The 18,152-nt window shown below is 56.0% G+C and overlaps 1 protein-coding gene across 1 annotated transcript in view; it reads right to left on the reverse strand.

The window, feature by feature from the left end:
* Nucleotides 1-18,152, reverse strand: part of STX1A (syntaxin 1A) — a 79,169-nt gene that overhangs the window by 59,585 nt on the left and 1,432 nt on the right. Inside the window, exons 3-8 of the mRNA XM_086475111.1 lie at nt 15,794-15,876; nt 9,585-9,642; nt 7,673-7,864; nt 4,844-4,926; nt 2,948-3,025; nt 1,630-1,729 (exon numbers count right to left, since the gene is read on the reverse strand). Of these exons, the coding sequence (XP_086331237.1) occupies nt 1,630-1,729; nt 2,948-3,025; nt 4,844-4,926; nt 7,673-7,864; nt 9,585-9,642; nt 15,794-15,876 (594 nt within the window). The remainder of the gene's footprint in view (nt 1-1,629; nt 1,730-2,947; nt 3,026-4,843; nt 4,927-7,672; nt 7,865-9,584; nt 9,643-15,793; nt 15,877-18,152) is intronic.

Here is an 18,152-nt window from a genome sequence, read left to right on the forward strand (position 1 = left end):
GTAAAGCAATGACAGCTCTTCCCTGAAAACACCCAAACAGAAACACTGCAAAATCTTACAGTGCAAGCGCAGACCAAAAGAGCCTGGAGGATGTTTGAGCAACAGTCTGAGACACGTGAACTCCCTTGAGAAAATCCCTCGCTTCCAGGCCTGGACAAGCAAATTTTAGCTGAGGAGCAGCTGCCAGGAAAGGGGAGCGTGAGCCTTCCTCAGTTGGAAGGGCCAGGTTCTTCCAAGCAATTAGCAGTATCTATTGATTCGACATAGGGCTGGACACAAGAAAACGTGTGTACAGACAACCTCCTGGGACCTCTAGAAACAATTCCCAGTTGGATACGCGCAGACGTGGAATTACACTGGGCAAACGAAGAGAAGTGGATGGGAGGAGGGCAGAGGGCAAGACAGAGACCTGGTCTCAGCTTTCCAGCCCCTAGTCGCACGTTTGCGCCAGGGCCCCCGCAGCCTGGAGGGCACGAGCAGCATTCAGCCGTCACCCACGGGCCCAGGGAAGCCACACCTTTGCGATGACAAGGGCTGCCAGCAGCTCGGAGCCGTCCCGCGTGGTCGGCCCTGCAGCAACCATCAGCCCTGCGACCATCCAGCACCACGAGGGAGGTGGGTGAAGGAGAGTTCACATGGGCTCACGGCAAGACCGAAGGACAGGCTTGAGGCAGCAGAGACACTCAAATGATGTCCCTCAGCGCGTAAGCCTATCCAGGATCCAGCCCCTGATTCCCGGTCCAGCCCCACCGATAAGCAGCTCCGCTCAGCTGTGCTCACCCCTTCGCACTGCCCAGCACCTCGGTCCCACCTGCTCCCCGACGAGGGGTCTGCAGACAGCAAAGCTGGAAAGCCCCTGCACTAAGGAAGCCCAGCTGACCCCACCAGCCCCAGCTGCTCTGCCAGTGTGGGCTCCTCCAGCTCCCCTAAGGAAATGTGCTGCTCGTATCTGGGGACAGGGGAACCCATCGCCCACAGCTCTAACTCTGCCAGATCCTCCAGACTCCCAAATGTTGCCACCCCTTGGGTGCTGTGATCCTTAACTTCTGTTCCTGGCAACAAACTTCTTCTCAGGAATACAACACTGGTGAAAAAACAGCGATACACCAGTAAGGTCTGGAAGGCACAGACTCTTTGGACAGCCAGCCACAAAATGCCCTTCAGGACAGAGAGGGCAGGGTCGCAAGCGCACACAGCAGGCTCAGAGAAGAGCTGTACCATTTCTGGGCCAAGCAGGCAACACTCAGCCTGTTCTGCAAGTGCTGCCTCATCCCCATAACCCTCCCCAGGCAGCCCAGTGCAAGGCAACGGCCAACCAGCACAAAACCAGCCCTTTGCTCTTTTCAGCCTCTGCGTTGCCCCACGCTTCAGGAATTCCCCTCCAGCAGCCTCGCTGGACCCTCACCACCTCTCAAGGTCAGAAAGCCATCAGTCGTCCTTCCACCTCCTTCCCACACAGGTCCCAGCCCTCCCTCACCCCAGCCATCAGCCACCTTGGCAGCCTGTGGCTTTCCAGCCACGGCCACTTGAAGACAAGAGGACTTCTGCCTGACTCTGTCCACCCCATAAGTAGCCCAGCCCAGCCCGGGACATGCCAGCAGGGATGCAAGGAGACCACAGCTCACTTACTCTCATCGGGGTTGGGTGAAGCAAGAATGGCACTGTGCTTCCTCTTCACTTCCTCCACGTTCTCCGAAATTTTATCGATGAACCCTCGAATTTCTTCCACCTGTGGAGATGGACAACAAAGCAGGGCTCCTGTGAGAGTCCTGGACTTTTGGAAAAGAGAAGGATTAAACAACCCTACCCCAAAGCAACCATGAGACGTATGAACCACAGCAAACGTCCTCCTGGACAAATATTTTCAAGCTGGATCCTCAAACTGTAGGATCACTGTGAAATCAGACCTTCCACATCCCAGCAGCCAGCTTTGCAGTCACAGCAATGTCATATAGACTCTATGTCCCGTATCCTTTGTGATGCACTGAGAAACATTTGGGGTTTATTTAAGTAAGCATCAGATCTATGGATTCCCAGACTCCACACCTCCAGTGTGGAGAACACGGCTGAGGTTGCCCAAGACAGGCTCAGTCCCGGTTCAGACCTCCATGGCTCTTCACTCCAGGGGCTGAGAAGCCCAGTTTAACCCTCACCCCACAGACCAGGGAGGCCACATTTACCAGCAAATCCACGCTGACGCCTTCCCCGCACTTCTGTACTACAAGGAGACATGCCAGCAGCGCCAAGAGGGGGAACCTCTACTTGTGCCCTCTGCCTGCCTGGCTGCCCACCCCCTAGCTCTGTCTTCTCCTTCGACTCACACCACCACTTCGCTCATCTTCCTCCATCTGCACATCAGATTTTTTTTCATTCCCCACTCCATTGCCTGCACAGATACATTTTAACACCCCCTACACACATGCCATGCTAAGGGTGTGCTAAAAATCCGCATGCAGATCTTACAGCCACCCACATGCCAGAAGACAACCTCTTGTTTGGTAACGGGAGGCACAAAATTAAATCGATCCCATGCAGAAACTGCTACTCTGCAGAGGTGCTTTCAGGAGAGGTTGGAGAGCCGGTCTGCTTTAGTGGCAGGCTGGAGGCAGGCAGGCTGCAAGGCTCACCCGCGCTCACCAACCGGTCACCTGGCCCAGTTGCCCCACTGGTTTCTGGAGGAGGAGGTGGCACAGCAAAGCAACCATAGGGCCAGGTAAGCCCATGACAGACCCAGGTCTGCGTGGAAGCCTGGTTCCTGCTAATCAGCGCTCTGAGCGTAACCCTCCAGGACCCCGAGCGTGAGCTGAGCAGCATCAGCCAGGGCAGGACCCACAGCCCCACCTCGACCGGTGCTCCTCGCCTGGGCCACAGCCCCGCAGCCTGCTCCAGCGCTAACAGAAAGGTCTCAACTGGCTTTAAAGCTGCACTGGAGAAACAAACTTCTCACCTGCTCAAAGAACTCATCCATGAAGCGGTCCCGGTCCACACTGACGGTGACTTCATCATCATCATCACTGTCCTTTGCCTGCAACGACACGGAGAGAGGCATCAACAAGCGCTTCCTGCAAAGTCTGTGGCTCCGTTTCAGGAGCTCCTCAGGGGCATTTTCCCTTTCTCCTTTGCTCGCTTGCACCCAGGAGATGGGGCAAACACCAGCCAGAGTGTGGGATGCCCCCGGCGCTGCCACACCACAGCACCACGGACACCAAAAGAGCAGAGGACAGCCAGCTCCAGCAATAAAGGCACGACGCAAAACACCACCGCGGCCAGCTGCCACACCGCGTGGTCTCCCGTGGCAAGGACAGAACAAGACTACTGACAATGACACCTATGTGTTTCCAGAGAGCTGGAGGGGGGAACTTTATGAGCTATCCCCAGCTACGTGTGAGCACAACAACTCTGCAAACAGCTGCGATGGGAAAACGCGAGGGGTGCTGAGGAGTGCAGGAAAGGTGGGTGAGAACAGAAAATACAACAGAACTAGTAAAGCCACAGCAGGCAAATGAGGGGCTGTCCCTGCCTGCAGAATCGTGCGTGTCATTGTCACCAGAGATGAAAACACCTCCTGTCCCAGTGAGACAGAGGACCTGAGCTCACAGGGGAAAGAAAAATTACAGTCTGCTGTATAAGGAGACATTTAAAAGATTATTAGCCACAGCAGATACATGACAGAGGGAAATGGAAAATTAATGGGGTGGAAAAGTTTCTTCTTACTCCACCTTCACGAGAGAAGAAGCCAGTGGAATGGAGAAGATTTAAGAGAAAGGACTCTCTCTGCTTATCTCATAATTGTCCCAAATTTCGCAGATGGCTACACGTCACCCCGCGGCCCCTTCGCACTTTGCAGAGAGCTAGCTAACTCGGTCTCCAGATAGACGGCTCTTACCTTGAAATAAGTCAGATCAAATACCTATCCTTCCTCCTAAAATTGTCTTTTCAACCTAGGGTGACTGATCTGGGTGGAGCCAACCAGAGGGGACCTCAGCTTTCAGCCTTGCCATCTCTCGCGGAACCCTTTGCTTTGGTAACCGCTTCGTGAAGTGTTTACCCAAAGACCTCAAGACTGGAGAGCTCCTGCGATACAAGTGAAAATCTCACCCTGACAAGGAAAAACACAAAGAAGAATCATTCCCTGAAGCCAGGAATTCAGAATTTGTCCATTTTGGCCACAACTGGGCCCCCACGCCAGGGCTCAGTAGGCAGGAGCTGCCTGCACAGCGAGGCTGGGGCACGGCAGAAGCTGCCAGCAGGGAACGGGTCGGAGCTGGGTGAGATCGAGCTGAGGATGAGCACCTAGAGCTTTCTCTCGCTGCGGCTTGGATCTCTTCCCTCCGTTGCTAAAAATAAGCTGTCACGCTGGGAGTACGGACGGGGAGTGGGGTCGGTGGCCTCCTGCCTGCACCTGCCTGGACTGGCAGAGAGCTCTGCATGCTCCCCGCAGAAGGCAGCGCCCTTTGCATCAGGCAGGACCCAGCGTCTTCCCTGAAGCTTTTTGCTTTCAAAATTTGGCAGTTTCCCCTTGCACCAGGTCCACACCAGCCTCTCCCGCTCCCCGCCAGGGGTCCCAGCCCAGCACCGAGAGCCAGAGCACGACTCAGGCTCAGCGCAGAGCTGGATGCCCAGCCACGTCCAACACCACCCACACAGCCCCGGAGCCAGGGGCAGGATTTGGCTGTGGCCTCTGTTACCCCCCTCCTGCACCCTCACGCCACCAGGCAGCCAAGCTGGAGGTAGCTGTGCCCTCTCCTTCCCCCTGTCCCCTGCCACCACTGCTCCTGCCTCGCTCAAACCCGTCTTAGCAAAATAAGGGCTGGTGCCCTCAAGTCCCAGCTCCGCTGCTGACTGTGATCATTCGTTCAGCCTGTGAGCGACCCTTGCTGCACCGGCACAGCCGCCGCTGGCTGTAAGCAAAGGTCCGTTTAGGGTCTACAAACGGACCCAGAGCAACGTCTACACCCACTCCAGCACTCCCAGAGCACCGCAGGCGCATGTGAGCAGGAGGCCTCACCACCGAGGAGGTTAAAAAGCATCATCTCCTAAAGCTAGGAAGGATGTCTGCACGGATGGATGCTCGCTCCGTGGATGTAGCTACCATCCATGTTTGCATTTCAGTTTACACACCACTAGAAATCCCGCTTGGTTTGTGCCGTGCTTGATTTTAACCATCAACTGCCTTCAAGTAAGATGGATGGTACCCAGAGCCCATCAGACGGGCAGTTACCACACCCTCAACTCCTGCACGGACTGAAAGACGCTTTGCCAGCACATGCAAACGGGCACAGATTCTGCCTGCCTTGTGCTGGCATTATCCCAAACAGCAGGAGCGGTCACAAACTCCCACCTACGCCCCCACCGAGGATCTCAGAAATGAGTAATGCCAACAGATCCTGGGGAAACACGTTGCGGGGGACGGAAGATGCAGCCGCCAACGCAAACGCCACCCTGGACACACGCACCCCCAAATCACGCCATCCTCCTGCCCACCGCCCTGCCCAGCCTCTCCGTGTCAGCAACGAGGACATCTCCAACAGCCCCCACTGCCACCAGTCTCCACACGTGGGATTCCAGCTGCGGGGTGTCGTCTTCTTCATTAGCTCAGTGCAACTGTCAGGCTGCTGGATGGTGGGTTGCATTTTGGGGAGATTTCTTAAGAGGAAATGGGGCTGTTGTTCCAGTTGACCTCCTGCACCCGCTGTACCACTCCTCTCCTGTGCTCCTTCCAGCTCTGTGCCATGAAGCTTTTCCTCAGGCAGCAGTCCACCACCCAACCCATCCCCTGCACCCACCACGGACAGACTGGCTCATGCCTGCACCTCAGGGCACACAGCCCAGCACGCCATCGCGCCCAGAGGGGTTGTGCAGGGGGTGAGGGCCAGCCCAGCAGCCCAGGCTGGACAGGCTTGGAGGAGTGGGGCCATGAGAACCTCCTGAAGTTCAAACAGGCCAAGTGCAAGGTCCTGCACCTTGGTCACAGCAATCCCCAGTACCAGCATAGACTGGGGGATGGATGGATGGATGGATGGATGGATGGAGAGCAGCCCTACAGAGAAGGACTGGAGGATACTGGTGGGTGACAAAAGGGACATCAGCTAGCAATGATGGCTTGCAGCCCAGAAAGCCAAAAGCATCTCCTGGGCCACATCAGCAGCGGCAGGTCGAGAGAGGGGATGCTCCACTCTCCCGAGAGCCCCCTGGAGCACCGCATCAAGCTCTGGGGTCCCCAGCACAAGACAACAGTTTTAAACTGAATGAGGGTGGGGTCAGGTTGGACACGAAGAAGAAATGTTGTACCATGAGGATGGCGACACACTAGCAGAGGTTGCCCAGAGAAGCTGGGGATGCCCCATCCCTGGAAGTGTTCAAGGCCAGGCTGGGCAGGGCTTGGAGCAACCTGGTCTGGTGGGAGGTGTCCCTGTCCATGGCAGGGGGGCTGGACTGGGTGATCTTTGAAGGACCTTTCCAACCCAAACCACTCTGTGATCCTACGAAAGCTCCCTCCCAGGGCAAGCCGGATGGGAAACACCAGTGAGCCTCCACAGCCCTGCACAGGAAAATGCACCTCCATCACAACTTCCCCCAAGCCTATCCAGCTTATCTTGCCTTCATTCTGGCAGGATCTTAATTTGCAGGAATTTTTAGCCCCTTTCTGAAGCCTCCAAGGAAAGCATTCCCCGTCGTTAAATGCAGGCTTTTACCGTGACCATACGTGCCAGAGAGTACTGGCAGCAGAGGAAAGGCAGCAGGTCAGCATGCCACCAGCAAAGACGTCCAACTCCTTGTCACCTCCTGCCCATCCTTTCCACCTCTGAAACGATCCTGGCTCATTGCATGCAAGATGCTACGTCGCTGCTTGGTCCCATCCCTGCTGCCCCCTGGACCCTGGCATTTGTTAGACCCAAAAATCCCAGTGGAAGGCAACCCACCTCCCAGGGAGAGGGTTTCTGCCAAAACCACAAGCAGCCTTATTGGAAGCACTTCTGTTTTCAAGGCAGCTCGCCCCCCCGGGTGCAGCAGAGCACCGACGCACAGGCAGGACAACGGTTATTTAGGGCAGGCACTGAACACGGCGCTGCCCTGCTGCGTGCGGGGAGAGCGGCACAAAAGCCCAGCCAGGAGCCCTGTGAAGAGGAAATTACAAGGATGGAGCGCACTCCGGGCCGGAGAAGGGCACCATCTGTCCAACCCACGTCACTGGAAATACCCTCCGTGCCACGCCACCTCCGACACACGGCGTCAGGCTGATCGCCTGGCCCCACCGCCCACGATCCCACACCCCCGCAACGAGGGAAGCAGCAGCAGCATGAGCTGCAGGGCTAACCAGGACTTAAGGAGATACCACCGGGCAGGCACAGCTCCCTGGGATGCAGGGCACTGAAAGATCATCTGCTCCCAGCATCTCCCTCCATCCCGGGGCTTGGTCCAGGCACGCTGCCAGCCCTCACAGGCACTCTCAGCCCAAGCTTGAAGTGCCTTCCCATACACTTCTGCCAAAGTAGAAATAAACCCAAAAGACCTTTCCCAAGGAAACCTAAAGGGTCCACCCAGCCAACAACGTTTTGGCTTCACGCAGCCCAGCTGTGACCATCCCAGGTTTTCAAAGGCACACAGAAAGCTCCACGCTAGGTCAAAGCCACCCACTGGTGCTGCTCATCACAAGCAGCAAACAACTCACAGCCTTCAAAAGCTTGGGCTTGCTTGCCAGCGACAGGCAAGGAGCATGCACTCCCAACGCCACGCAGGCACACCGGGTGCGCCATCCTCCCGGTGCTTCTCAGCTGCCAAAACAGCCGCTCATCCACCTCTGCATCCGCCCGGCGCACCTGATGTGTTGCAACCTCAGGCACCAAAGTCTGCCCCAAGATTCCTTACGGGGAGAGAGAAAACGGAGCCACAGCAAAGCACTACAAGTCTAAGAGGCTGAGGTGAGGCCAGCTCTAAAACCAGCTTACAGCAGGCGACAAGCCCCAGTTAATGAACACAACGAGCCAGCAAGCAGCTCCACTGCCCCACGGCCTCGGTTGGTCACTGGTGTCACCCACTTTGGGTGTACTGGTACCGCACGGCAGTGCTGATCGCTGCCTGCGTCACTCACACGGGGAGCGAGGGCTCTGCCACCAGCATGTCTGGAGCACAAGAGCAGGAGGGTTTTCATCAACCTCCCTCTACAGCCGCTCCTGCCTCGGGCACTTTCAGGCAGCACTGCGGACCTGGGGTCTCTGGGCTTTTGCCCCCCCCCGCCAGGGGAGCTGAAGATAACCCTTTTTGTGCAGGGTTTTTTAATTTCTCCAGCCTGATGGAGACGAAGCAGCGGGCAGCGTGTCTGCAGCGGGGATGGCTCTGGGAGCTGCTGCCTCCCTGGTGCCTTCGATGCTGCTGAGCGCAGCGAGCGGAATGGGGAGGGCAGGTCTGCCAGAGCTCCTCCAGCATCTTTTGGGGCCTCACAGGGTTAAAAGTGGGCCGAAATCCCAAGAGGAGGCAGCGCCGAGCTGCAAAACATCCTCCCCAGCTAAGCGGAGCAGCGGATGGGAAGACGGTCCAGAGCCCTGGAGCATCCCGGCTCTGTGGGTTTTACAATAAGCACACTGCTAATAAATTCATTATCAAGCAGATTACATCCCTCTGGTTCACACCAGCCCTGTTCCCTCCACAGGTGCTTTCTGGAAGACGGCGGAGGAGCACAAACCAACCGAAAAGACTCGATGCCTGCTCTCCTCCGAAAAGCAAGAGGCGGCAGGCAGGGCGAGCTGCGGCAGGGTGTAACGAGGTCTCTGTTATCTCAGCAGTGGCCACACACAGGCATTAGCTCCTGCCCTCTTCTGTTAGCGTTGCAGATGAATTTGACCACGTCCAGATGCATCTGCGGAGCCCCTACAGACAGCAGAGCAGCGCCAGGGCAAAGGAGCAACGGGCTTGGCCACTGCTGGGCACCTCTGCATCCCAGGGGACCACAGTGACCCCCAGCTCATCCCTCTGCCAAGCCATGCCCGCAGCACTCAGCCACACGAGCTGACCCTTTCCTAGAAAACACGGATGCACAATAACTGGCAGCAGGCAGCGAGCCCTAGCCCTGCCTCCAGCTGCTATGTGGGGCTGCGGGGTCCAACACCCCACGCTGCCTCCCGTCCCCACCACAGATACAGCAAGCTTCACAAAAGCACAGTGGAAGGAAAAAGCCACAACAGCTGCTACCCCGCTTTTAAGGACCATTAAGTTAAGCAAAAAAAAAAAAAAAAGGGCCTCATCCCTAAGAGATGCAGGACGCTGCTCGCCAGCTTCGCTTCCAGGCTGAAGCTCTTTGTTTGGGGTTTTTATTTTATTTTCCGGACACCTCCGCACTGATCTGCCCAGGCTGAGAAATTTCAGCCGTTGGGGCTTGACTTTCTTTGCAAAATGACCGCCCTTTCTGTACCAAAACCAAAGTGCCCCGTGGGACGTGCCACACAAGGCCGCTCAGCAGGGGGATGCTCTCTGAGCAGCAGCAGGCCGGTGCCGCGTCTGCACACGGAGCAGCACACGGGGGTCCAAGACCAGTTGCGTTGTTCCCCACGTCCAAGTCCACAAGCCCAGGGCATTGCTGTAGGCACCCAGGGGCTCCTGCAGCCGCTCGCTCCCCACAGCTCCAGCATGCAGCTGGATGCGTCGCTGAGGAGGACGAGGTCAGAGGAACCCAGCAGCGAGCCGCACCAACATCTTTTCTCAGCCATCTTAAAAAGCCTACAGGACACGTATTAAAAGCATATGGATGCCTAGATCCCTGGAAACATCCCAGCCCAGCTCTGCGACACTCAGCAGCAGAAGAGCAGCTCATCATGGCTCTGCTGCTGAAGCTTCTCATGAGCAAGGTCCAAAGCACCCACAGGTCTCGCACCCACCAAACTACTACTCCTCTCATCCTGGGAGGCTGCGTTGACCCTTCACACCTTAGAGGTTGCTTTAGTGTTTTGCAGCAGCCAAACCAGGTCTTTCCTCAGGAGTCCAGAGGCAGAAGTCCTTCTCCAGAGGGTTTTCGGGGAGGTGGTGTCAAGGCTGAGGATGAGGACAGCTGGAGGATCTGCTCCTGGGAGAGAACCCTGGAGAGCTGAATCACCTGAGGCCACGGTTTAAACCACCTACAGTCTCAGACTTCGCATTTTTTGCAGACTATATATATAGTACAGCTATGCAGCATAATAAACCGGGTATTTTATAGCACACAGGCCTCACCCCACCTATGTCCAATTCCAATGTTCACCAAAACCAGCCCATACTTCCCACTAACAACTTTTTGATGAACAAAACTTCAGGACACAAATGACTTTAGAATTCAGCAACATCTGCATTAGTCAGTAGGTGTTTCCAATTTCCAACACGAGCAGTGCAAGGGAGAACAAGATTTCCAAGAGTTTTGTCCTTAGGTGTTGGCTTTCATTGCTGCAGAATTACGTTACCAGCCTTTGGCACGAAGCCCAACCCTTTTATTAGAACCGTGGTCAACTCTTAAGCTCAGTTTTAGAAGCAGGCAGGTAAAATTCCACTTGACTATAAAGAACCAATGTCAGAGGTGACAGAGGTGCCACCAGTCCTACAGAGGGCAAGGAGCCGAGCTCACCCACCTCCTCCTGTAGCTCTAGAAGATGAACAGTACTATGATCTACTAGAAAGGCATCGATACTTCACAGTCAACACTTTACAAATTTGCAATCATGGCTAAAGAATAATTTGGGTGAAAACCAGCAGACAGGCTTAATTAATCTGAAATTAATTTCTTAACATCCTTCTGATGGTAGCACCATCCTTGTTATCGCTTCTGTACAGAGCAGAGCTCCACACAGGCAGCAGGAGCCCCCACAGCCACGGTATTTGTCTCTCCTCTCCACCCCGTCACATATTCACCAAGGTCAGCACTCAGAGAGGTTTCTGCCAGGCTCACCACCATGCCTTGGTGCCTACCAAGTGTTCTACGATTGACACCAAGCTCTGGTGATGCCTATCAGTGACTGCGAGGTCTGTACCAGGAAGCTGTCAGGGAAAAGAGAAGGAAAGCTTCAGGCAGAGGAGGTGACGCACACGGCACCACAGCTCCCACGGCCCATGTCACCAGGAGAGGATCCACACGTGAAAATCAAGGCAGTCCGCAAAACTATTATCCTTCAAATCAGACTGCGCTACCTACAGACACGCAGGGAACGTGTTGGTTTGGAAGGGATCTTCAAAGACCCTCCAGTCCAACCCCACCTGCCATGGGCAGGGACATCTTCCACTAGACCAGGTTGCTTAAACAGTCATGAATGCTCAAACATGAGAATGACATCTCTTTGGCGCTCTTGCCTAGACCATATAGAGAGGAACCTCAGCACCATCCAGCTGAGACACCAACAAAGGCGGCAAATGTCTTCTAGAAAACCAAAACAAACAGTCATTTCATCCACCACAAACCTGAAGTCTGACAGGTCTTGATGGAAGGCCTGAAAGCAATGGCAGATAAAAAAGGAAGACTTAATACTAGGAAATCCGCAGCAGCATCACAGCAGAAGTACTGCATGACGGGAAGTGGCCATGACTGGCAGTGAGCTTTCTAAAAGCCACAGGACAACGTGAGCAGAAGATTTTATTTTTAATTCTTTTTTAGTTAGTTCCCATGAAAAGAAACCCGGGTCTGGAGGTATCCACTAGAAACTGAAATACTGCACTATTAACAGAAAGCTCATCCCCATCTTGCAGCAGATTTTGATGCTATGCAGCCCAGGTTTCTCCCCTGCGCCTGGAAGTGAACGCTCAGGTACCGGTAGACGCCAGAGGAGCAGGGAGAAGGAACGTTCTCCAGCAGAAAGAGAACACTGGCCTAAGAACAAATGAACACAATTTTGGGCAGGAGATCTGGAATTTTACAATCCAGTCAGGACCTGACCTAATGGAAGATGCCCCTGCCCACGGCAATGGGGTTGGACATCTTTAAAGGTCCCTTCCAACCCAAACTGCTCTGTGAGCCCATGACACACCACATGCCACAGCCCGTCCTCAGCTCAGAGCCCCCTTTGGGGGGCAAGGCAGAGCCATATTTCAGACACCAACCCTGACGCTGGCTGCTGAAGGCAGGGACGCAGGCAGCCTGTGGCACACCCCCCCTGCCTTCCAGCTCAGTAAAACCTTTTACTCCTTGTGCTTCCAGAGTTGCCTCGTTTTTTATTTTTTCTAAGTAAAGGCTTATTTTTTTCCCTAAGTAAAGACCACTGGCTTTATGCCTGATCTGGTCCTGACACAGCATCGCTCTGTTTCTGTTTCCCAAGCCATCCTTCTCCACTCGCCTTCCCCTCCCCATGCATCTCCTCTAAGAACAAGCTCACAGATGCTGTGGTCCAAGGACATTCAGCCGTCCCCTGCCACGGGTTTGCTCAGGTCACCCTCCAGCTGCCTGGAGCCAGGACGTTACTGCACACTCCCAGGTCTTCCTCTTGGGCTCACTCTCCTCCTTTTCTCTAATACACATAATTTTCTGGAAGTAGCAATTTATCACAGTACTTAGCTTAATGAGCCTTACTGTACATGTTCTGCCTGTAGTGATAATTTTGCATATTTCCTGAGAAATCTTGTTAACGGGGAGATACATAGCAAAACAAACATTTGTATAGCTTCCGAGCAGCTCGCACAAAGACAAAGACACTTGCAATTAAAACAACGGGAACTAGTCTATGCCCCCTTGGCTCGAGCCCTTTTAGACATCCAACACGCAGCCAACGGACGCGGCTTGCGAACGTTGTCTCATCACTCTTCGGCGCCCACAGCGTGGCACCAGGTTTCGGGAGGCAAAGAGTATTTCTGCCTTCAGGTCGACTGCAGCGGCACCACCAAGCCCCCACCACACCAAGACCTTGAGCTCCCCAGCAGACACCAAGGGACCCCGGGGCTCAGCGTCCCCCTCCAAGGTGGGTGCTGGCAGGGGCTGAGCCCGCCTGTCCTCCAAACCCCCACCCATCGCCCCGCTCCCCAGCAAGGCGCAGACCCCCACTGCAGACCCCAGTCTCCTCCCAGGGTGGGGACACAAAACACCATCCAGAGCTGCCCCAGAGGCCGGGTTTTGTGTGCTGCTGTGCATAAAGCACATCAAAGGGTCTTCCCAATTTTCATTTTTCTTTGGCTCGCCCTACTCGGGTGCGTGCTCGCTGCTGCTCACAGCACCCCTGCAGCACAGGGATGCCTGGGACTCCACAGCCGCTGGGGAGCAGAACATCTCAGAGAGCGAGCGTGCAAGGCAGACGCCGTGGGCTCACTCTACATCACCTCCTTTATCCTCTGCCATGCCCAGCCGACAGGCCTGGCAGACCCCAGGGAGCAAGGACTCACTCCTGTCTCACCCCCTCCTGCTCTCCAGCACCACGAGGGAGCAGGCGAAGCAGCTTCCCTGCCCCAGAGATGCACCTTACAGTCCGGACAGGCGTAGTCCAAGGGCAGCCACGGGAGAACAGCCTTCCTCAGCAGCTTTCCTCCTCCCAGTCCCTAGAAAATCAGCTTTTTGGCATCGCTACCCACCCCACTGGCTCCAGGCAGACCGGGCGGCTGTGCTGGCTGCGGACATGCCAGCTGTCACCCACCACATGACAGCCCCAGCTCCCCAACGAGTGAGGGAAGAAGCAAACCTGAATTATTTACGTGACCCTTTTGGTTGCAAGCACGACAGGCAACCAAGAAGGTTAAAAAAGGAAAGGAAGACAACATTGAAATAAGCAAATCATCTGTCTCCAGGCTCAGGAGGGACTTTTGCACTGGGAGGTGTCTCTGGAAAAGCTCCGTTGCCCAGATGGAGATCGACAAGACCCGACTCTTGCTGCAAACAGCAACTTTGGTCGACTTCACATTTGTGCCCCCAAGAGAGAAATCATCAGCAGGAGCAGCACGGGATTATTAATGAGAGGGGATGGAGCACGGTCCGGCTGCAAGTCCTGAGGGGCCGCGCTGCAGATTTCAGCTGCCGCAGGAGGGCAGAAGGCGGATCCGTGGAGCCGGACCCGGAGCTGACCTCGCGTTCTCTCTCCTTTTATTTTTAACGCACACCTCCCCGCAAGTCCCACGGGCAGGAGGCAGCGCTCGAAAGAGGGACGTGGCAGGCAGGAGCACGAGGTTTCAGCCAGCTGGGGAGGACAATGGTACAGCACAAACTCATGGGCATCGCTGGAGAAACGCACCCGAAAACAGCTGCCAGAGAGGAGCGATGGGTGCCGGAGGAAAGGGCCCCACAAAGCCATTCTGACCTTTTCTGCAAGCTGGAGACATGCAAAAGCAGGTCCGGTTTTCCACCCGTGCCTGTCCCGTTGGCGTGAGTTGGGAAACAGCTCCTTACCCAAAAACGGGGTACGATGAGAAAAACTGCTAGACGTGAAATAAAGAGGAACTCTTCAAATCCCAAGAGGAATTCTTCTCAATTAACACCCATTTGAGCAAGGCAAGCCTTTAGACCCAACGAGAAGGTGACCAAAACTGTGACCACCGCCTTGTACATTTGCTTTGTTGAAAGCAACCATTGAGGCTTCGGTCCTACAAACACCTCTGCAGCCACCCAACCTTAGGCAGAGGACTGGTCCCACCACACAAAGTCTGTGCCGTCCTTCTTCTCCTGTCACCACTCCGGAGAAGGTCCTTCTCACACCGGTGGAGCTTCTGCCAGCACTGAAACCTGCCAGGCCTGGACACTGTCCCACAAGCACGGTGGCCTTGCCAAACCTCTCCCAACAGTGCCCACGATTTGGGCAGTGTCCACCCTAGCATCTCAAGGAACCCTTCCATCACGTAATTTCAAGATAAAACATCAAGCAAGCGCTGTCTGGTAGGGAACGGGGAGAGGAGCTGTCAACCGATAAATGGTCTTTCCCAGCCCAATTAGAGCCCAGCAACTGCTACAGTCACCAAAAATCGATAACTATTGGAAATTCTGCTAACTGGCTGTATGAAATGTTGACAGCAGAGTCCCATCCTCCTGAAATCATCCACCCACATGTTTCTTAATGGCTGGTAACACCAAGCACGTGGAGTTCCTCCAGTGGCAGCAACCCTGATCCAACAACCCATCTGGGTCCACCCAGCCACCGATCCCCCGCACCCCTCCATAGAATCACAGGAGAGCGGGTTTCGAGGGGACACAGGGTCTAGTGGGAGGTGTCCCTGCCTGTGACAGGGGGGCTGGAACTGGATGATCTTTGAAAGTCCCTTCCAACCCAAACCACTCTGTGATCCGACGACACTTGTGCATCTCCCTCACCTCCTCCCACTCTCTCTCAAAACATCATTCATAATCATTTTACCATTTGGACCTGTCTCACACCCTGGAAATCCTGACGTCTCACTCAAACTGAGCTGTCACCTCCCAGGCAGGACGGAGCTGCGTGGGACCCTTGCAGTCCTGCACACACACACACACACACCCCCCCCATCTCGTCCCGGCCCCTCAGCGCCCCGCTGAGCCAGGGCAGCAGAGCCCCCATGCGTTGAGCAGAGCTTCGAGCTCTTCCTCCATCCGCTGATGGTTCTTTATAATGCAGCACCCCCAGCACCAGCTCTCCTCAAGCTTTGGAGGACACAACACAAGCAGAACCTAAATAAAAATATTTTAGGTGCCTAGAACACAGGGAGAAACGGCTTAAAGACTGTCCCAAAACCAAAATAAATTATTTTTCGGATAATTTTTGTCCCATCCCTGCTCTGTCACCAACACTGCAGAGGGACAACTGCAGAAGGAGGGGCTGGTTTTGGGGAAGGGGACCAGCTCCAGCCCCGCTCCAGATGGGCAGGAAACAGCATCCATGTCCAGAGCCGTGGCACCTACCCACGAGCAGCTGAGAGCAAAGCTCTTGATGCTGATCTCGTTCCAGGCATCCTTCACGGCCAGTCCTCGGCTGCTCTTCCTCCCTAACAAGAGGACATTTTTCAGCTGTAAGATAAATTTCCTGTCTCTGGTTCTGAGCAGGCCTGGGGGCATCACCACCCCCAGGGCACTAGATAAGCTCGGAGTGAGTCTGAAAAACAACCGGAGCGCCAAGGTTCAGAAAAGACACGGGATTAGCATTTTGAATTTCAAGTACCGTTTTAAAAATCCCATTAAGACACGAAGCTCTTGTTCTGCACAGCAGTGAAAGCCCTGCATCCCCTCCTCAGCTCCAATAATGCCAGCTCTTTTTTTTTAAATTCTCCTTTTTTATCATCTCCGGCAGAATTTAGACATTGTATTAAAACAGGAAGAAACTGGCCCAGGCTATTAATGAGGTTGGCTACCATCAGCACAGAAAAAATAAGCCCAAACGCTCCCCATGCTCCGTCCACTGCAGCATCTCGCTCCTCCCAGCTGACCACCACCACCACGGCTGTAAATCCATGTTTCCCACGCGTGCTGCCAGGCTCTGCCCCAGCATGGGCATCCACTCAGCTCCAGGGCATCTGGATGCTCCATCCCCAGGAGCCCCTGGATGCAGCAAGGGGCCCCGGGGAGGATGCTGCACCTTTCAGCATTAGGCTGATGAATAAGGATCATCAGCAGGAGTAAGGCGAAAACACATTTTATTTTCCTTAAGACATATTTAAAGGAACGGAGAGATTTTAAAATACTCTACGGCATCACTTCTCAGCCAGCACCGGCTGCCAAGAGGACATTCACGGGGATGGTTTTTACTATTATTATTAAAAAGCCTATTTTCCAATCCTATTTCACAGCCTGCGCTGTTGGTGGAGAAAGAGCCCCCTGTTTGGGTGCTTTCCAGGCACTCCGGCTGAGCAGGGGGGGGTGCAGTTGTTCTTTATATAGCCCCTTCCTCCTCCAGCATCCACAGCCACCCCCTCGGCCCCTTGCTGGCGTCACCCCAGCTCTGTCCTCCTGGCATTTTCCAGCCCAAGCCAAACTCCCAGCGGAAGCGATTGGTGGGGTGTCGGCAGGGACCAGCCAGCCTGGGCACCCACAGGCATCCCCGCTACCCCTTGCTCCACGGCTGGGTCAAGCCCCTGGGATGCAGCACAGACAGCGTGGCCGGACCCCCACTCACCTCCCTCTCTGCGCACCCCCACTCGCCTCCCAGGCAGCTCAGCAGACCCAATCGCGAAGTAATTTAAAAAAAAAAATAAAATAAATAAAATAAAAAAATAACAACCCCAAGAAAAAGCAGCAAAGCGCGGGCGCGATGGCACGACACGGGATGCTGGATGCTGGAGCAGCACCCTGGGAGATTTCAGGCTCTCGCCCCCCCGGGTATCCCCGCTCAGAGCTCGGACACCGCCTGGAGCACCCCCTGCCCCAGTGTGAGCGGGGGGGGGGGGGTGGGGGGGTGTGTCCCGGGGTGCCGGTGGCCGCCGCCACAGGCCGGGGGACTGGCAGCAAGGAGCCCCGCCGTGCTCCCCCAGCCAAGCCCCCGCGAGCCCCGGGGGGGTCTCCGAGGGGCTGCGAGTGCCCCACCGGCGGGGGGGGGGGGGGGGGGAGCGCGGGGGTCACCGGGCCCGGCCGCTCCCCTGGGTCCGGCTACGGTGCCTGACGGCCCCGCTCAGCCCCTCGGTCACCTCAGCCCGGGGGGGGGGTGTGTCACGGCACCGGGCACCAAGCGACCGTTTGCAGCGGAGGTGCTGGCCCGGGTGGCGGAGGGCAGCGGGGGGGTCCCCGGGCACCCGCCGGTGTGTGTCGTGTCCCCCCCCCCCCGGGTGAGGCAGCAGCCGAAGGGCTGCGCGGCCCCGGGCTCTTCCCAGGCCAGATGACATCAGCAGAGCCAGGAGGATGAAAAAGCAAAACGGGGGCAGAACGGGGCGGCCGGGGCTGGAGACGGCACCGGGTGCGCACCGGCACGGCACCGGCAGGGCCCCGCTGCTCACGGCGCACCCCCCCGCCCGCAGCATCCCCGCCGGGCGCTGCCCTCCCCTGTTCCCAGTAAAAAATAAACATTTTTTTTTTTTTTTTTTTTTTTTTTTCCCGGCTGGGATCGCTTGCAGCCGGCTCGGTCCCCAGAACAGCCGGTCAAGATGGGGTCCCTCGGGGCAGCACCCGCGGCTCTCACCGCCCACCCCGGGAGCCGCAACCGCCTGGCACCGGGGGAAACCGGAGCGGCCCGCGGTGGGGAGGGGCACAGCCCAGAGAACCCCGCTCCCGCCCCGGCACCCCTACGAGGGCCGGCGGGGCTCGGCCACAGCCCCCCCGCCCAGCCTCCCCCGCC

Source organism: Leptosomus discolor, chromosome 18 (genome assembly GCF_034619465.1).
Source record: "Leptosomus discolor isolate bLepDis1 chromosome 18, bLepDis1.hap2, whole genome shotgun sequence".
In the NCBI taxonomy this organism is placed as follows: domain Eukaryota; kingdom Metazoa; phylum Chordata; class Aves; order Leptosomiformes; family Leptosomidae; genus Leptosomus; species Leptosomus discolor.